Consider the following 20,147-nt stretch of genomic DNA (forward strand, 5'->3'; position numbering starts at 1 on the left):
TTCCTGCTCTAATGCTGGTGGCCTTTACAAGGCCCTCTCTCAGGGGACAGGTCACCTAGGTGTTCTCAATCACCAGGGCTGGGGGTAGAAGAAATGGATCAGGAACTTAGTGTGGAAATCTCTGTCTGGGAGGGTGTCTGTGCTGAGGGTGTCTGTGCCTTGGCAGATTGAGGGCTTGGAAAGCAGGCAGAATCCCCTAGTCTTCACGGGAAAGGCAATCCACTGAGGGTTGTGGGCTGGCTGGGTCGATGTTATGGCAGTAGAGAACAGCTGTGGAGCCCCAGGCCTGCAGCATCCTGTGGGTGCACCTGTCTGCAGGGGTAGGTAGGTGGATGCAGAGCAGCCTGGAAGGGGGCAGGATAGAACTTGGCCACCTCCTTGGCCTGGAGTTTTCCTGGCAAACAGGGCCAGCTCAGGCAGCCCAGGGTTGCTGCTCCAAGCCTGTGATGCCCTGGCCTTCTGTGAGTGGGAGAGGCTGGCTCAGTGTTGGGGAGGGAGAAGAGGCTGAGTGCAGTGAGGGGGCAGGGCAGTAGGGAGATGGCCTGGCCTGTTGAAGGGGCTCCAGCAGAAGGAGTGAGTGTGACCCTCTGTGGCCCAGGATTACATGTTCAATGCCCTGTGGGCATGTGGGGGTTGCTCTTGGATCTTGTCCTCCACCCTGCAGCTTTCAGCTCCTTTGCTCTGTGGTGACAGTAATGGCAGGGTTCCATGTGGACAATGCTGCATGAGAGTACCCAGGGCTGACAAAACGGGGTGATGCAAGTGTTTGTCGGTCATCAGCATCCTCCCCAAGAGGGCTGCAAGTGAGTTTTGAGTGACTGAGGGAGGGGGAGGTCCTGAGTGGATAAAATGCCTCCCTGGAACATTGGTGCTCTGTCCTGCAGTCTGTGAGCCTGTCTGTCCGAAATGACCAGCAGGTGGCGCCATGAGACCATGACAAGAAAAATCCAAGCTGGCAGGCCATGCTATCTACTCCTGTGTCCCCTGGTTCCACTTGAGGCAGCCTACCATGTGCAGAGAGGGACCTGATTCCCCTTCCCCCATGCTGTGGTCTCATCAACAATATCGTGAGCCCTTCTATTTCCTTATTTCCTAACTGGAAAACAATAGGGAAAGCATTGTGGCACATTGGGTAATATAGTTTCCTGCAATGCTAGGACCCCATATGGGAGCCAGTTTGTATTCTGGCTACTCCACTTCCAATCCAGCTCCCTGCTTGTGGCCTGGGAAAGCAGCAGATGATGGCCCAAGTCCTTGAGCCTCTGAACCCACATGGGAGATCCTGATGAAGGTCCTGGCACCTGGCTTCCAACCAGCTCAGCTCTGGCCATTGAGGCATCTTGCTAAGTGAACCAGCAAGTGGAAGAATCTCTCCATCTGTCCTTTTCTGGTTGCAAATCTGCCTTTAATAAATGCTTATTAAAAATAGTAAATGTTTATTAGAAATCTTAAAATAAAAAAAAAAAAAGGTGCCAGCCTATGACACAGTGTGTTAAAATTTATCTTATTATGAGGGCATCCCTTATATAACCAAAATAAAGAAATCAAGGCAACAAAATGGAAGGAATTGCATTTCTCCATGTGCAGTGTGGATTAAAGAATTCATAATCATGAGTGCAGCTGTGCCATGTGGATTATCCGTGATGTGTGTATCCCTGTGCATGATGGGTAAATGTTTGTGTTGGCAGGCATCTCACTGTTGAGTCTGGGAGGTTCAGGTGTGAGGGCGGGGCAGAGGCAGGGCTCCATTTCCATGGTGACACAGGTGCAGGAGTCTGTGCATGCCCCAGGGACAAGGGCCACAGGATCCTACAGAGCAGGAGGGGCTGGTCCTGTTGCAGGGACATCTGGGTGTGTTTTAGGACTTGCGTTCCAGAGTCGCCCATCCCAAGACAGCCCCTGTGTGGGAACAGAGCTGGGGTGACCTGTGGGGTGGGGACAGGGCCTGGGATGCTGGTGCTGAAGAGCAGGGTCAGTGCTCCTCGGAGGCGCCCTGAAGGAGAGGCAGGACTGAATGAGTGAGGAATGAATGAGGTGGACACACAGGAAGCAGTCTAGCAGCTGCCACCTCTGGGTCAGCCTGTGTGGGTGGGAGGGGTCTCTGTCTTTTGCTGCTGGTCCTAATTGCTCCTGGCTCCACTTGGCTGCTGCTTAGGGACAGGCCCCTCCCAGGCCAGGCAGTGGTGGCAGAGAGCTCCTGTGATGCAGCCTGAGCTGGGCGAGGAGCTGAGCCTGCAGCAAGAGTGGACCAGGGCCTGACTGGGAGCAGGAGAGGAAAAGGGACCCTTGGGGGTCTCCCTGGGTCCTTATAATCAGGAAGCAGGTGGGAGGAGAGTTTGTTCAGGCACCTGCAAGGTGCACCTGCTGGTGTGTGCTGTCCTATATTACTCAGTGTTGTTGTCTCTCTCACATTGCTGAAAGTCTGTTAGATGCTTTGATACCCCAAGTTTGATTGACCTTCAAATATCACTTACAGTACTCAGGTGTCATCAGCCATAAACCTTCACATGCTTGGAGGCTTTGTTTTTATATGAATCAAACTTACAAGTTGAAGGAGTTAATTGTTTCTGAAGCTTTCTTATGAGAGGCTGGCATTGTGGTGTAACATGGAAAGCTGCTGCCAGCAATGCCAGTGTTCCATGTGGTCGTTGAACAGAGTCCTGTGTGCTCCACTTCTCAGTCAGCTCCCTGCCCTTGTGCCTGGAAGAGCAGCAGAAGCTGGCCTGAGTGCTGGGACCCTGCACCCATCGGGGAGAAGGAGGAAGCTGGTGGATCCTGCTTTGGCCTGGCGCAGCCTTGGCTCAGTGACCATCTGGGGAGTGAACCAGTGGGTGTGGGATTTCTAACATTAGCCGCTAGGGTACAGCACCAGGCTCTTCTGGTTTTGTTTGTTTTAAGATTTGTTTTTGGGCCTGGCACGGTGGCCTAGTGGCCAAAGTTCTACCTTGTATGAGCCAGATCCCATATTGGCACCGGTTCTAAACCTGGCAGCTCCACTTCCCATCCAGCTCTCTGATTTTGGCGAGGGAAGGCAGTAGAGGATGGCCCAAGGTCTTGGGACCCTGCTTTGGAGGAGGGTAATAATAATAATAATATTGAATTATTTTTTATTACAAAGTCAGATATACAGCGAGGAGGAGAGACAGAGAGAAAGATCCTCTGTCCGATGATTTGCTCTCCAAGTGATGGCAATAGCTGGTGCTGCGCTGATTCGGAGCCAGGAACCAGGAACCAGGAACCTTCTCCAGGTCTCCCACGTGGGTTCAGGGTCCCAAGGCTTTGGGCTGTCCTCAACTGCTTTCCCAGGCCACAAGCAGGGAGCTGGATGGGAAGCGGGCCACTGGGAGTAGAACCGTCACCCATATGGGATCCCAGCACGTTCAAGGCGAGGATTTTAGCCGCTAGGCCACAGCGCCAGGCCCTAATTTGTAATTTTAGTTACCAGAGTTTTTATAACACTGTTTGTTAGCCTGGTTAAATATTTGACTATCTTATTTTTCTCAAGCCATTTTTTGTTTTGGTCAATATTTCACACTTTTCTTGGTTTCACTTTCACTTACGTGGCTCTGCCTCTTATTTCTCATCTCCTGCTAATCTGGAGTTTTGTTTGATCTTGTTTCTTTGTGGACAAAGTCCTCGATAAATTTATTGGGGTCAAATTGAATATGTGAGTTGCTTGGAGCACCATGGATGATTTGATCATATTAACCCTTCTAATCCTGGATATTGGAATACTTTTTCCATTGTTTTGTCTCTTCTACTTCTTTCATTGATGTGATTAAAAAATTTTTTTTTATTGGAAAGGCAGATTTACAGAGAGAAGGAGATACAGAGAGAAAGACCTTCCATCTGCTGGCTCACTCCCCAAGTGGCTATAATGGCCAGTGATGAGACAATCCAAAGCCAGGAGGCAGGAGCTTCTTCCAGGTCTACCAGATAGGTGCAGGGTTCCAAGACTTTGGGCCATTCCCTCCTGGTTTTCCAGGACACAAGCAGGAAGCTGGATGGAAAGTGGAGCAGCCAGAACATGAACCAGAACCCCTATGGGATTCCCAGCAGATGCAAGGTGAGGATTTAGCTACAGGCCCACCACGCTGTGCCCCAACAGAAGCATTTCTATCACACCTCAGAGCTGTAGCATCAGGACCCCCACGCTGTCAGCGACATCTCTAATGTAAAAATCAGGGCACCAGAGATAGCAGGCCTGGTGCAGGCCCGGGTCTAGCATCAGGGTCAGGGGTGTGAGCTGTGCCCTCTGTGCCCAGCAGCAGGGCTGTGGTTCCCAGCTGGGACCACCCAGGGTGAGGCCAAGGATTCTGTTCCTGGCTGTGCAGCCTCAACCAGGGTCTCTGTATTTTCTCTTCATTGAATCACAGCCAGGTAAAGGGCAAATGAGAAACTCCTAGATTTCATCTTGGGCTCCAAGGAGGGAGAATCCACGAGGGGCAACATGTAAGGAAGCAGGATACAGGGAGGTTCTGTGTTCTCAGCTGTGGCCTCTTCCTGCAGCTTTCTCCTGGGTTGTCCCTGCAGGAGAGAGAATATCATGTGTTGCCAACGTCCTGTCTCATCTGAATACCCAGGCACAGAGGTGGAGATGCAGCTTGGGACACCTGGTCCCATCTCAGTGCTCTGTTGGAGTCCTGGCTCCACTTCTGGCCCAGCGTCCACCAGGTGCACGCCCTGGGAGGCAGCAGATGATGCACCAGGACACCTGGACTGAGTTCTGGGCTCTGGGCTTTGGCGTGCCCCACCCCCAGCAGTATGGACATTTGTGGAGTGAGCCAGGGGATGGGAGAACACACTCCTTTTCAAAAAGATGAAAAAAAAATCTTCAAATAAATAAAAATAATTTTTTATGCCTCCCCTATCTTGTAGTGCTCTTTGTTCACAGGCCCAGGGGTTCCCAGTGTGGGTGACAGTAGTGTTGACCCTGGGGCTCTCAGAGAACACAGGCACCTTTGACCTTGGCTGTGCCCTGTCTGGATGTGAACACTGGGAGCTGAAACATCACAAGCTGAGTGCAGTGACTGCCGCTCCCCCCTGACATCCCAGCTAAACAGGAAGGTGCCTGGTGAGGGTGAGGCCTGGACTTGGGACTCCCTTCCATTCCTGGCACCATTGCCCAGCACAGCAGCATAGAGAAGATCAGAGGTCAGGGGAGAGGTGTGGCTCAGAACCAGGTGTATGTGTTTCCCACTTAGTAAACCTGGAACATCATAAGCGACACTGCTGTAAACTAGGCTGCTTGCCCCCAGGTCTCTGTCAGAGCAGCCCCTCACTGTGTGGTGTCCAGGGCCCAGGTGTGCTCATGTGACCGTCTTTCAGGGGAGGCTGAGGTCCAGGTGGGAGTCCTGTCTCCCTCCTGCTGCCAGAGTGTGCTCTGGAGGTGGTGCCATCAGCACCCACCTGAGCCACTTGCAGACCCCCTGACTGCTCCAGACTGTCCCAGCTCTCCCAGTACTCACGGGATCCCCTCAGCATGTCTGTGGACCCTCGTTCTCCCAGTGACCCTAGCCCTGCAGGTAGTGGGGCTGTGGTTTAACCCCCTTCCCTCTCCCCCTCGACTTAGCCCTGCAGGCCCAGTGCTCCTTCTTGCACCCTCTCTCATGATTCTCACTCACTCCCTGGGTGCTCCATCTCTGTTCCTGAATGCAAATGTGGTTCATATGGAGATGACTCCACAGTGAGTCTCCCACACAGACATTTCTTCTCCTCGTGGTCACTGCCAGCCCTGCAGTGTCACTCCTCACCAACATCCTGGTTTCTGCACTGAATGCTTGGCTGGTTCCTTATGGAATCCACCCTCCCAGGCTGCCCTTCTCCTGTGGTGATGCCATCCACCCAAGGGTACGGCCTGAAGCCCTGGGTGTCTTCCTCACCTCCTTCTCTTTCCCTGGATGCAGTCCACAGGAAGTGCTGTGCATCTAGCTGCAGAAGGATCCAGAACCTCATCTTCCACTCTGCCCAGGCCCACACCCACCACAGTGACCGGCATCCCTGTCTGGGCTTCACAGGATGCCCTAGATCTATGTATCCAGCCTCGCAGTCTCTCAGCCCCGTCCTCACGCAGCAGCCAGGGTGGTCCCTGGACAGAATGTGCACATGTCCTTCCTTTGCTCCGAGCTGCCTCATGGCTCCCATCTCACTCAGAGCCAGGACCCAGTCTCAGTGTGCATGCAGCCTGCTGGATGGCAGTGTCCCAACCCAGCCTTCCTGACAGCTCTCTGCTCTGTGTGCAGACTTGCTCCTGCCCAGGGCATTTGCACTAGCCGTCTTCCTCCCCCACAACTTCTTTGCAGATGACTCATTGTGTCCTTCCAACCTTACTCAGGGTCATCCCCTCAGGACAGTGCACGCTGACCATGATGGTGAGACAGCCAGCTGCTCTGGCCCTCACACCCACCCTGGACCACCTTGCCCAGCACTGGGTCTGACCCACAGCAAAGTCAGCTGAGTGATGAGCATGTAGCACCTGCCCCTTCCAGACCCCATGGTTCATTAGTGGAGTCTGAGACAGAGGCTGCCACTTGTGGCCGCTGCTGAGCAGGTTTCCTCCTGCTGGTGTCCCCATGGCCTGTGCTTTCTCACAAGTGTCCCCTGCCCTCCTGCCTCCCTCCTACACTGTGTCCTGCACACACAGAAGTGAAGGCCACCAGAGCTCACACACAGGAAGAGCAGATACAATCAGCCAATGACACTAAGGAACAAAGTGAACACAGGAAGATGGAGCTGAGGGATGAACTTAAGCCCTAGATTTGGCGGCCATGGCCCCATGCAGCCTCCATGCCTTGGGCCATGAGACAGGGCAGCCTAGCCACGACTGAGTCCTGTGATGGCAGGTGTTGGTGGGCATGTACTACCAGAGAGACCAGGACACAGGGGCAGCTGAACCAGGTCAACAGTGACCAAGAGAAAGCATGATGGATGGAGCACTGCCTGGGCACAGCCTCATCCTCACCCAGGGCCTCCCAGCCTCTCCTGTCCCCACCTGCAACAGACTCAACACAGGAAACACAGGTTCTGGAAGGTTCTTGGTGCTTCTGTTTATTTCTCTGTCAAATTTTATTTTTTTTTTATTGATTACATTGCATTGCGTGACACATTTTTATAGGCACTGGGATTCTGCACACCCCTCCCTAAATTCCCCTCCCCCAGTCAAAATTTTGTAATTTCCTCTTTTAATTTTCTCACCAACACCTCGTGATTGGAATTGTTAAAAAATGAACTGCACAGTGAAGGATGAAGCTGCAGCAGATGATCCACCTGAGACAGGGACAGAGGTGCCCGTGCTGGGCTGGGAGGGCCAGGCTCCCACCTCACACTGTGCCCACAGGAACACACTCAGATGCCTTGGCAGGAAGGGAGGGCAGGGCTTTTTGAAGAAAACCAAGATGGGGACTTCAGCAGGTCTGTCTCAACAAGGCGGTTGTCTCACACTACAGAAACAAGGTGAAAATTTGAGGTCATTGTTTTTGGGGACAGGAACAGCACAGCACACTGAAAATGTCCAGATTCAAGGAATCCCCAAGCCCCTCTGAGTCCCCCTCACCCAGGTCCCTCTCCCCTCCAGGCCCTCCAGATCTCACCTTTCAAACTTTCAGAGAGGAGTCAGAGCCCTGGGCACTGTCCCCACCTGGGAGAACCAATCAGGACTTGGTGAGAGCCCAGGGGGTGTGGCTGAGGGAGGAGCTACAGGGTGGGTGGGCAGCACCTCTAGGGGCAAATGACTAGAGCAAGTGGGGACTCCCCCATCCCCAAACACACCCCAGTGCTTACCTGCAGCCTTAGTGTAGCTCCCTCCTTTCCCACCTGTGAGAGAAAACATCCAGTGAGAGGCAGGGAGAAGGCAGGGCCAGAGTACTGGCTCATCTCAGAAAAGTTTCTAGAACTGTGGCTACAGACCCAAGAAAGGTTAGGAGGCACCTCCCCTGGAAGTGTGTCCTCAGCTGGGACCTCCCCCTGACCCGGGGCTGCTGGAACTCAGGTCCCCATGAACAGAGTCATCCCTGTGGAGTGTTTGTTCTCCACCTTCACTCAAGGTTTACACTAGAGCCAGTGTGAGCACCCGGGGCTCAGCTAGGGGTGCAGGTGTGTGTGTGCATGGTGCTTCCCAGGAACGGGGTAGGGGGACCATCTCCCTGGGGGACAGGAGACTCAGACCCAGCCCTCACCCTGCCCTACCTGAGCGCTTCCTCTTCATCACAACAGTGACCACAGCTCCAATGAGCACAGCTGCCAGGAGGACCAGGCCAGTGATGACTCCCCACATGGGCACAGTGGGCTGAGGAGGCTCTGAGAGGGATAGGGACAATAAGGGGCTCTGACCCCTGGTCTCATTCCCACCCTTGCTGGAGACCCCATCCCTCCTGTCCTCCTTACCCCATCTCAGGGTGAGGGGCTCAGGCAGCCCCTCATGCACCACATGGCACGTGTATCTCTGCTCCTCTCCAGAAGGCACCAGCACAGCTGCCCACTTCTGGAAGCTTCCATCCCCTGCAGGCCTGGTCTCTATCAGCTCTGTGTCCTGGGTCAGGTCCTCCCCATCGCGCTGCCAGGTGAGTGTGATGTCCTTGGGGTAGAAGCCCAGGGCCCAGCACCTCAGGGTGGCCTTCTGGTCAGAGACTGGGTGGTGGGTCACATGTGCTGTGGGTGGGTCTGAGGGAAGATTTGGAAAATTCAGGCCTTTCATGCTTTTCATCAGACACTAAAGTTACACTCAGTGACCTTCCTGAGAGTGGACAGGGGAAATGGGGTGGTGGAGGAGGTCAAAACCCTGACCCTGCCTGGATAAAGACAATGCGACAAATGTAGTGTTTGGAAAGTTCTAGAATCAGGTATCTGGCTAGGGTAGGAGGGCCCAGGTCTCTGAGGGGAAGAGAGCCTGGAATGAAACTGCTCAGTTCACTGGCTGGAGGCTAAGGACTGGCCTGGGAGGGGCAACAGTTCACAAAATCTTGGTGGAGTGCAGGGTACTGAGAGGGTCCTTTCCAGAATCTTCTGTGCCTCTCCCCCTCCCCCGCCCGTGTCCCTCCCTGGGTTCGTCCTCCCCTGAGGGAACAGTGGGTCTCTGGCTCTGAACCCCAAACCCAGGTGGACATCCCTGCTGTGGCTTGCAGGAGAGGGGGACACTGGCCTGACTCCCACTTTCCTCCCCTCCTTGCTGCCCCAGCCCCGGGGGAGGTGGGTGAGGGCGGCCCCTCCCAGCCCCGCGCACCTGCTCTCTGCAGAGTGTCCTTTCCCATCTCCAGGTATCTGCGCAGCCACTCCACGCACTCGCCCTCCAGGTAGGCCCTGATGTACTCAGCATAACCCGCTGCCTCGAACTTGCGCTTGCTGATCTGAGCCGCCATGTCAGCCGCGGTCCAGGAGCGCAGGTCCTCATTCAGGGCGAGGTAGTCCTTGTCATCATAGGCATACTGCCAGTACCCGCGGAGGAGGCGCCCGTCCGCCCCGATCTCGCAGCCGTACATCACCTGGATGGTGTGAGAGCCTGTCCCGCCCGCGGTCAGCCCTGGCCACGCAGCTCCGCCCCGCCCTCACCGACCCGCGGGGATTTCAGCGGAAACCGAAAGCGAAACCCGGGCGTGTCCCGCGGCTCCTCCCGCCGAGGGTCTCCGCGGGGCGCGCAGTCTCGGGGTGGGGGACCTCGGCCAGGGGACCCGGAGCGCCCTGGGCGCACGTGGGGAGGGTCGGGTCACTCACCGGCCTCGCTCTGGTTGTAGTAGCCGCGCAGGTTCTGAAGGTTCACGCGGTAATCCTGTGCGGTGTTCTTGATGCCCTGTGTCTGCTGCTCCCAGTACTCGGGCTCTATCTGCCGAATCCATGCCGTCCGCTGCTCCACCCTCGGGTTCGTGGCGTTGCTGTCGAAGCGCACGAACTGCGTGTCGTCCACGTAGCCCACGGCGATGAAGCGGGGCTCCCCGAGTTCGGGCCGGGACACGGCGGTGTAGAAATATCTCAGGGAGTGGGAGCCTGGGGGAGAGAGGGGCTGAGACCAGGGCCGACCCCGCCCGGAGCGGGACCCTTGGGACCGAGGAGTGCGGAGCTGGGTTGGGGAGGAGACTAAGGGAGTGTGGGGACCGCGAGATGAGGCGGCGAGGAGAGGGGAGGGTCTTGAATAAGCCGGGGTCGGTGAGATGGCGAGGTGTAGGGGGTGTGAGGTCTGGGAGAGGCGGCTCCCCGGGGTCCTGTGTCCCCTCCGCGCTCCCCTCGCTCCTGCCCCGCAGAGCCCGTCTCCCTCCCGACCCGCACTCACCCGCCCGGGTCTCGGTCAGGGGGCGGGTCTCGGTCAGGGCCAGGGCCCCCGCGAGCAGCAGGAGGAGGGTCCGGGGCGCCATGGACTCCATCCTGGACGGCTCAGACGACTCCGATGCTGAAGCCTCGCAGTCGACTTTATAACCGGGATAGGATGACGCTGATTGGCTCGTCTGGAAGCCGCTCGCCCAATGGGAGTGCGAGCTGTTGCCGCGTCACGAGTGTCCGGGCAGAAGGAGCTCACTCAGGCTGTGAGAGGGGAAGTGACCCTGGAGGAGGTGGGGACTCCCCTGCACTTGCTTCCCTGGCCCAGACCCGCCCTGGGACTGAGACCCTGAGGGCCAGGCGGGTACCAGGGACTGTGCCCTGACCCTGTGCCCGGCTGCCCAGGCCTGTGTGATGTCCCCTCCTGAGGATAGGCCCCGGGGCTGGCTGAGGGATCCTGAGAGACCTGATCAGGACGTGCCCATTTTTATGATTAGTTATACCTAGACCCATGCGTGTTTTATTGTCAACCTGATTCACATCAGGAGTATATTAGATTTCAGGCAGCCTCACAGGATGCATTAAATACAGAATGCTGGGATCCCAGCTGGGCTCTGTGGACATTCCTGTTAATATTCAGGGCACAGCATGTTGAGACCTGAGCACCTGCTGCTTTAGAATCCTGAGCTCTGGCCCTGCCCAGTGGCCTAGAGGCTAAAGTTTCATCTTGCATGTGCCTCGCTCTCGTATGGATGGCATTTCTAACCCAGCAGCTCTGCTTCCCATCCCGCTGCCTGCCTGGGAAAGCAGTAGAGGAAGACTCAAAGACTTGGGACCCTGGACCCCCATTATAGACCCAGAAGAAGCTCTGGCCTCCTAACTTCTGATTGACTCAACTCCAGCCATTTGTGACCACTTGGGGAGTGAGCTTTTCTCCATCTCTCCTCCTCTCTGTGTATCTGACTTTCTAATAAAAATAAATCTTAAAACAATCAAAACAAAAGATTCCTGTCCTCTGTCCTCACCTCCTCTTAGCTCTTCCTTTACCATTTCCTCCTCTCCTTGTGGTCCCTCCCACCCCACCTCAGTCCTGAACTGGGGCCTTAGCAGGGTCCCTCTCCTGCCACCCAGGGAAACTTCCCGCTGTGGTCAGCTGCCTTGTTGTTGTGAGTCCGGGGATCATTGCTTCATGAAAACAGCCCAGCGGCAGCGTTTGCTGTGGTGCTGTGAGATAAGTGCCACTTGCAAGGTCAACATCACACATCCTGGGCTTCTTGGAGTCCAGGCTGTTCTGCTTCCATTCACCTTCCTCTTGATGTACCTGGGAAGGCAGCAGAAAATCCCCAAGGGATTTCTCACCCACTGGTTCACTCTCCAAAGGGCCACTATGTCGTCCTGGGTTGGAGCCAGGAGTGCACAGCTCCAACTAGGGCTCCATGTGGATGCAGGGACCCAAGCACCAGGTCCATGTTCCCCTGCTTTGCAGGTGGGCGAGCAGCGAGCAGGGAAGTCAGGAGTCACACAGGTGCTCTCATCTGGGGTGCTTGGATTGCAGGTGGCAGCTTACCCTGCCCAGCACCACAGTGCCTTCCCTGACACTGCCTTTCATATCAACAAGTAGACTGTTAGGTAACTCACTGAAATGGCTGCATCTTGCTTTAGAGAAACCTCTAGAATGTAGGGCCCATAAGCACAGACTTAGGGTTGTTGATCAAAGCTGTAACTCCAACACATGGTGATACATGCTGACAAAAGGCACTCAATTAATCCAAAGAGCCAAATAAGATTGTATTAGTGTTTAATTGCATCATGTGACAAGCATACAAAACAAAGATTAGGGAAGGTTTTGTCTCATGGGAGGAGTGTTCACCAGAGTTCACGAATCCCTCCAGCAAGGATGACACTTCCTGGGGTGTCAGGTGCACACTGGGACCCAGGTATGGCTAGCTTTCCATTCCTGCATCACAGGTTACCACACCTGGGTGCTCAGAACCACACTCCTCAAAAGTTCATTGTCTCCCATTGTTTTCTATAGAAATGTTCATCTGGTCATTTTCATTTGCTTGGAATGAAGGCTTCTGCTCAGACTGTCTCAGGGAGCAGTGGAGCTGAGAGCCAGGGCTGCCCCAGCTGAGGCTGGGCTGTGGCGCCCTCTGGTGGACGCTGGGAGAGGCCTCAGGTCCTTTCCTCAGGGCAGTGTGTGCCAAGGGAGAAGGCTTTTCTAGAGCTGGTGGGTGTGAGGAGAGGGAGATAGAGATATACATAGAAATAGATACAGAGAGAGAGAGAGAGAGAGAGAGAGAGAGAGAGAGAGAGGGAGGGAGAGATAAAACAATGGAAGCTCCAACATGCTTATAGTCCTGAACATGCTAGGCCAGCCTCACACTCAGAATTGGAATGTTAAGTCCCATGTATCCTGATCTTCACATGCATGATTACTGTATGTGTTTCTGGACACTGTGGCATTTTAATACATGTGTGCAGTGTGTACTGATCCATACGGTCAATTATGATTTCCATGTCCTTTTCATTACATTATTCTCTCTTTATGTTTTGAAGATTTATTTCTGTATTGGAAAGGCAGAGTTACACAGGGAGAGTGAGAGCTGCCCAGGCTGACACTGACCAGGCCGGAGTCAGGAGCCTGAGCCTTCATCCAGCTCTCCCCCGTGGGTGACAGGGATCCAAGCCCTTGGGCATCTTCCATTACTTTCCATGACACAGCAGGAAGCTGGATGAGAAATGGAGCAGCTGGGACTTGAACTGGTGCCCATGTGAGATTAGCAGCTCAGGTTGTTATCCCACAGTGTAGGCCCCTGTTTGTTTAGTGTTCACATATAAGGGAGCACAGGAGACATCTGTCTCTCCACGTCTGACTTCTGTCATTTAGCATAGATGTTTTTTCAGCTCTGTCCATTATGCTGCAAAGGATGTTATTCATTTTGAAAAAAAAAACTTATTTATTTAAAAGACAGTTACGGGGGGGGGGGGAGAAAGGAAGGGAGAGGATAAGAGGAAGAGAGGAGGAGAAGAGAGAGGAGGAGTGATCCATTTTCCATCTGTTGCTCACCTCCTAAAGAGCTGTAGTGGCAGGAGCCAGCAGCTAGCTGCCAGCAGTCAGGAGCTTCTTCTGGGTTTCCCACATTAGTGCAGCAGCCCAAGCACCTGGGTCATCTCCCACTGCCTTCCCAGGTGCATTAGCAGGGAGCTGGATCGGAAGCAGAGGATCCGGGACACCAAGCAGCACCTGAATAGGATACCAGCATCACAAGCAGAGGTTTTACCCACTATGCAACCCTGGCCCTTATCTCTCATCTTTTGATAATCATCCATCAAGATGCATGAACTGATATCTTATTGCTGTTTTCCTCTCTGCTCAGATCAGTAGGTCACTTTGTCACTTGAATATTACAAATAAATCTTATAATCTGGATCCTGGATCTATCACTGGACATCTCTGAGGTCTGATTTATTGATTTGACAATTGTTACTTTTCCCCACGCATTAACCCCATTCAGATAGTTCTGGCAACCCCATTTCTGAAAGTGGTGGCCTGTGCAGCCAAAGCAGCAAAATTATAGCAAGTTCAATGTCATTTTTAACCCATGTATATCTGTTATGGTCTGAAAGAATTCATTGACGATGGAGTTCCTCTTGGAGGGGAGGTGGGCCAGGAAGGCCTGTGTCAGGAATACAGGGAGCGCCTTCCACTTTGGCCTCTTCGGTGGTGCTTACTCCACTGTTTGTGTTTGAGCTCCTTGTATGGAAGGCAGTTGCTGAAACGCACGTAGCCCGCCAGCACCATGTTCACACTGGCTGTGTTCCCCTTCTTCACATTGATGTACTTGTAATACCGGCAGTAGCTGGTGATGCCTTTAGGGGTGAAATCCCACATCAGGATCCAGCTTGGCAGCTCTGTGAGTTTCACATCCATGACTAACACCATCTTGGAGTCCTGGTGTACCCTCAATGTCATTTCTTTCCAGTATTTTATTTTAAAAATTTTGTCATAAAAGGTAGAAAGAAATATGCACTATGTATGTACACATGGAGGAGAGAGATCTTGTATCTTCTGGTTACTGCCCCACACACCTGTAACAGCTGCACCTGGGCTTGGCCAAAGTCAGAAGTCATGATCTTGATCCGGATCTCCCTGTGAATGACACAGACAGAAGGTTTGAGCCATCACCTGCCACCCTCCAGGAGTGCATTAGTAGGAACCCGGGTCACTGCTGAGGTGGGATCAATCCCAGATGCTGGGACCCAGGGTGACCCAGAGTGTCCCAGCGCCACCCCTTGAGCAATGTGCATGTGTCTGATGGCTGCCTGCAGTTCTTTGGAACAAACAGAGAATGAAGTAAGCAGTAGCCAGCGTTAGTCTCCTGCAGGAGGTTGCTGTTTGGGGCTGGGTCCCGGATGTGCTGCCTGGGAGTGAGCAGCAGAGGCAGTGCTGCTTCCTGTAGCCCTTCCTGCTCACCCTGGGGTGGGAGGGGCTGGTCTGCTCCCAGCCTGAAGCTTTTGTTCTGGAGAAATCCTAAGGTGTTCCCCACAGGGTCTTCTGACTGATGGAGACACAATCCCAAGGGAGACACTACAGTCAGGGAAAGAGGAAAAACTCTTCCTGGCCAGTAGCAAGGAGAATCCACCCTAACTTCTGAGTTGTCCTCAAGTGCCGAGGGCAACAGAGAGGAGAGAAGCTAAAGAAGATGTGGCTGGGTGGGGAGCTGCATCCAGGGAAGAAGGGCCCTGTGGCCAGGGGTGTGGGCTCCTTTTATTCTATTTTTTTAGTGATGATTTACTACTTCTGCCTAATGTTAAATTATCAATTGATGTTTGCAATTGGTTAAAATCCCCCAGATATCAACAGCAGTCAGTGTGTGGTCTGAGTGTGCTGTGGGAATTCACTCACTCATTGGACACTCACTGGGAAAATCCAACGTGCAGGCTCCGTTCTGAGTGCTTGGTCAACAGCAAGTGTGCCTGTCCTGTGATCTTGCACTTGAATTAGATCAGGTAATGAAGAAAAATGATGATCAGGTGCATTTCACAACGTTGTGGACTGTGATCCATCTATAAAGGAGAAGAGAAGGGCAGTAGGAGTCTGGGGGCTGGGTGGGGGCAGGGCTTCCAGTTTTCCTTAGACTGAGGGGTGAGCAGAGACTCCCAGGGGGGAACTGTCCCTGGGGCATCAGGGGCAGCACAGTCCCAGCAGAGGGAGCAGCCTGTGCAGTGGTCCCTCCAGCACAAGGCGGCTTTCCCACAGAGACCAGGAGGGACCAGATGCTTCATCCCTCAGGACAGGAGGAGGGGAGAGGCTGCATTGTTCAGTGGAGGGTGCTGGGTAAATGCACCTGGGTGAGAAGAACCTGGTGAGATGTAGGGATGAGAGCCAACACAGACACTGCTGGAGGGAGGCGATTGTGAGTGATGAGCTGTCCTGAAGACTCAGTGGGACCAAACAATCTTCCTCCTGTGCCCACAGATCCATCAGGTGACCCTCAGAGCAGGCAGGGTGGCCTTGTGGAGCCCAAGTCCTGTGTGCTGGGTGCAGAGGCCATGTGAGCATTTTCTGATATCTCTCTCTTAGAACCTACTTCTGGGGTGAGCCCAACAGGCCTCAGCTTCCTGTCCCCCTGGGGTAGGCCATGGGTTAGGGTGGGCAGGAGGGCTTCACGCTCTTGGCCACTGTCCTTGGCTGTAGGATGGGCACAGTGGGCATGTGTGGGTCTTTGTGAAGTTGAATGTGGACACCAGGAGTCTTCCCTCTGTTCTTACGGACACCGGCTACCCCAGGACTGTGCAGGTGTGTGTGTGGTTGAGAGAGTCAGCATCCAGGGGGTCTGGCCTCTTCCTCATGGTCCTTCTCTCCCTGAGACGCAAGGCCTGTGGGGGTGTCTTTCCTGTGCTTGCCCAATGAACCTGGTGCCACTGCATTCCTTGGAGTTCTGGCTGCATTTTCCTTCCCCTAATTTTCATGCAGTTGAGGAACCCTCAGGTGACAGGCTGTTTCTCTGGTGTTGTGGTGGTTTGACGATGAGTGTCCTGGGAGGCCAGGGAGGTCTCCTGGGGGTGAAGCTTCTTTGCGGCCAGAGAGAAAAACGTCAGCACAGTGAGGACCCAGGGCTGTGAGACATTTGGACCTTTGATGATTTCTCCTCCTCTGTTCCCCAGAGTCGAGGTAAAGGCCAAAGGAGGCACAGGCGGCCTTGGCTCTCAGCCCCAGTGTGCAGAAGCAGAAACTCTGGACTCACATGGCATCCAGAGCAGGACATCAGGGCCCAGTGCAGGGTGAGCTCCGTGTGCGACTAGGGAGACACCTGTGACCTTCCCTGCTCTGTCCAGAAGCCTGGGCTGTGCCAGCGTGGTGGACGCTACTCTAACTATCATGCTGGCACAGGAAGTTCAGGGACTCATCTCTCCATGATCACAACACAGGTCTGAGCCTGTGTGAGCACTTGGCCAGGGTCAGGATTTCCAGTGGCAGGGGGAGCAGAGCTGTCCCTTCCTGCCCCCTAGAGCGCAGGGGTCATGTCTTCTGTCCCACTGGCCCCGCCCTGGCCACAGCAGTTCCTCCAGCCAAGAATTTGACCTGATATGCTGGGTCATTGGCTGCTATCCGGGAACATCACCTGGCCCTGGCCCCGCTGGCCACTGGCCGGGCATGCCCTGCCCAATGGGAGGGAGACCTTCCATTCATGGGTATCATAGGGAGCAGAGGTTCAGCTGTGCCAGGGAGCGTCAGGCGCTCACACCAGGCACTGTGGTGCCACGGAGCAACACTGGACAGGGAAGGGCTGAGATTCCTTCTGAGGTGCTCGTGGCCTTTACAAGCCCCTCTCTCTGGGGCTCCCTGGGTTGTCTTCCATCACCAGGGCTGGGAGCTGAAAGATGGATCAGGAGCTCAGCATAGGAGATCTCTGTCCAGAGGAGTGCCTGTGGTGAGGGTGGCTATGGCAGACTAGCTGAGAGCATGGAGGGCGGGCAGAGGCAGGCACAGTGTGCACCAGGGCCTCAGATTCCCTCAGTCCCCACTGGGAAGAGGCTTGCTGAGGGCTGTGGTATGTGGGTCTGCATTAGGATGGGGCAGGACGGCCATGGAGCCTCAGGCCCATGACAGCCCATGGGTGCAGCTCCTGTAGGGCAGGAGGATGCAGTGTAGCCTGGGAGCTGGGCAGGGCAGGGGCTGGTGACCTCCCTGTCCTGAGATGTCCCTGGGAGGGCAGGGACAGCTAAAGCTGCCCATGGTTGCTGCTCTGGGCCTGCTGTGCCCATGGCCTAGGGCTGGGCTGTGTGGGTGGAAGGGGCTGGCTCAGGGCTGGACAGGGAGAGGAGGCTGAGTGCAGTGTGGGGTAGGGTGTGACTTGGCTTGCAGAAGCTCTGCGAGAAGGGGCAGCTGGGACCACAGGAGAAGGAGCGAGTATGACTCTGTATGGGCCTGGAGGACAGAGCCAAAGCCCTGTGGGCATGTGGGATCTGTGGGGAGGGGCTGCACCCCATCTTCGGTCTCATCCTTCACTCTGCTGCCCTCAATCCCTTACTATGTGGTGACAGCAGGGGGGTATGTGGACGGAATTGCAGGAGGGGAATCACTGCTGACAAAGGGGATGATATGAGCGCTGTACTGCGTCGGCTTCTCCACAGGGCTGGATCTGAGTTTAGACCAGCTGAGGAGTAGAAGGTCCTGAGGGAATAAAAAGCAACCCCTCTCCTTCCCCATTGATTTCTCTTGCAGTCTGTGAGCCTGCCCCACCGGATGACCAGCAGAGGGCGCATTGAGACCACGATGGCAGCAAGCAGCCAAGTGCTCAGGCTGTGGAATCAACTTCTGTGTCTTCTGCAGGGAAGGGCCTGGGTGCCCTCCTGCCCTGGTCTCACCAGCATCATCCGGGGCCTTGCTGTGCCTGCTGCATGTGGGACCCTGAACCCCAATGCCATCATCTAGGACCCCAGCCAGGCCTGGTTACCCAGACTCCTTCCCTGAACGGGAGGAGACAAAGTCAGTCAGTCCTGATGCAGGCTGGAAACACAGTGTCCCTAGCCTTCTCCACCCATGGAACCTGTGGGCTGCCCTCTAAGGTGGGCAGGACCAAGATGGGTCAGGAGGTAGTGCCTGAGGACTCCACTAGAGCTTGGTCTGGCACTTGGACATCACCCTGAGGTTGTGCCCGCCTGGAGCCAGGGTGTGGGGACACGCATTCTTGCGACCCTCGTGTTCTTGGGCTGGTCACACCCACAATCCCGTCCTGCCTCTGCCCATACTAGGTCCCCTCCTGATCCGCACCTGGCGCCCTGCAGCTCCGCCCATGGCTTCACAGCGTCGCTGTCAAAGCTCAGGAACAGCGTGATGTCCACCAAGCCCACCGAGACATAGTGGGCCTCCCAGTGTGCTGGCTGGGACATTGCGATGTGGAGGTAGCACTGCTAGTGAGTGGCTGCCAGCGGGCAGGGTTCCATAGAGCCATTTCCTGGCTTCATGGACCACTTGGCCATCTCCCTTGGGTGCCATTTCCCTGTCCACCCCATACTCACCCGCCTGAGCTTCGGGTAGAGCAGCCCCCAAGAACAGCAAAAAGCTTGTTTAAAGCTCTGTGGACTAGATCCTGAGGGTCTGGGCATCTGAGTATCCTGGGACGGGAAGGATGGATAATTGTCTGGGAATGGCTCCTGTTTGGCCAGGAGCAAGCAATGTGAGGGCATGAATGTGCAGGCAGAAGGCCCTGGCCCAGCTTGTCAGAATCAAAAATGCATGTGAAAATATGTGGAATTCCTAGCCCTGTGTTCACCCATATGCTGACACCCTAAATAAGAGCCACGCCTTGAACTGGGAGTGGGAGTGGATCTGCCTCCCCTGCTCTGCACTGAATGCCCCTTTTCCACATTGATTCCAGGGTCCTGACCCAGGGACTGTCTGAGTAAGTTGGGGGAGACTCCCCCATCCAAGTCTCAGGCAGCCCAGCCCCTTCTCCTCTCTGCTTCTTCTGGAATTGCTCTCTCTGTGTTATACTCTGGGCTCCTGAACTGTGCCCTGGAGTCTTACAGAAGGAAATTTGCACCCAGAAAATGCAATGTCAGTGTTAGCTGGCCTGGGAGGGAAGGTGAAGAAACCGTGACTTCCTGTTCATCTCTGGAGAAGTCCTGTTCAGGCACCACACACAGGTCCTGGTAGATACCAGTTTCCTTTGGGTTTAACTACAGTGATCTGCAATCTACTCTGCAAAGCAGTGACTTTATCCTTCGTGTATAAAAGTGTGTGAAATCCTTGCTATAATGCTCAAAGGCCTGCATCAGGTGTTAGGAAAACATCATGAATACAGAATATATTGCTCAGCATGTCCAAGCGTCTGTCACCTGCTAGCTAGAGCAGGTCAGAGCCCTCAGTGTGCACTTCACCAGGGCTGGGGAATTGTTGGGCTGATGTTCTGCAACAACTTTACCTGGATCCTTAACACGTTTCCTTCAATTGCCATAAATAAGGATGCGTGTGTGTGTGTGTGTGTGTGTGTGTGTGTGAGTGAGAGTGTGTGAGAGAGAGAGAGAGAGAGAATTTATTTATTTCTACTTAAAAGATAGAGCTACACAGGAGGAGAGACTAAGGGAGAGATTTCCATCCACTGACTTACTCCCCAAATGGTCCCAGTCGTCAGAGAAAAACACATCCAAATTTAGGAGCATGGAGTGTTGCATCCAACTGGAGTCTCTCCCCAAGAAGTGCAGCCCAGACAACTCTACAAAGCAGCAAAGTTTTATTGAGGAAACAAGTAAACAGACCAACCAGTTGGGGGTCAGCTCCCTTTTCCTTCAGAGTGACCCTAAGGTGAGGGTTAGATTGGTTTTTATAGAAAGAGTTATAGGGTCCGGCGGCATGGCCTAGCAGCTAAAGTCCTCATCTTGAACGCGCCGGGATC

The 20,147-nt window shown here is 54.4% G+C and overlaps 1 protein-coding gene across 5 annotated transcripts in view; it reads right to left on the minus strand.

Annotated features, from left to right (window-relative positions):
- LOC121160161 (patr class I histocompatibility antigen, B-2 alpha chain-like) overlaps nucleotides 1-10,385 on the minus strand; it is a 58,099-nt gene extending 47,714 nt beyond the window's left edge. Inside the window, exons 1-8 of one of the 5 annotated variants that reach the window (XR_005884506.1) lie at nucleotides 10,259-10,385; nucleotides 9,706-9,975; nucleotides 9,218-9,493; nucleotides 8,383-8,658; nucleotides 8,185-8,323; nucleotides 7,780-7,812; nucleotides 7,590-7,636; nucleotides 7,250-7,439 (exon numbers count right to left, since the gene is read on the minus strand). Coding sequence is in view for 4 of the 5 variants with exons in the window: in XM_040985815.1 (XP_040841749.1) it covers nucleotides 7,593-7,636; nucleotides 7,780-7,812; nucleotides 8,185-8,295; nucleotides 8,383-8,658; nucleotides 9,218-9,493; nucleotides 9,706-9,975; nucleotides 10,259-10,349 (1,101 nt within the window). In the remaining variant the exon portion in view is untranslated. Of the gene's footprint in view, nucleotides 1-7,249; nucleotides 7,440-7,589; nucleotides 7,637-7,779; nucleotides 7,813-8,184; nucleotides 8,324-8,382; nucleotides 8,659-9,217; nucleotides 9,494-9,705; nucleotides 9,976-10,258 lie in introns of those variants that run through there. The other 4 variants (XM_040985814.1, XM_040985815.1, XM_040985817.1 and 1 more) reach the window with 4 other exon arrangements.
- Between the last annotated feature and the right edge of the window lie 9,762 nt (nucleotides 10,386-20,147).

Source organism: Ochotona curzoniae, unplaced genomic scaffold (assembly GCF_017591425.1).
Source record: "Ochotona curzoniae isolate NIBS_2020 unplaced genomic scaffold, NIBS_Ocur_1.0 contig_4369, whole genome shotgun sequence".
Classification (NCBI taxonomy): domain Eukaryota; kingdom Metazoa; phylum Chordata; class Mammalia; order Lagomorpha; family Ochotonidae; genus Ochotona; species Ochotona curzoniae.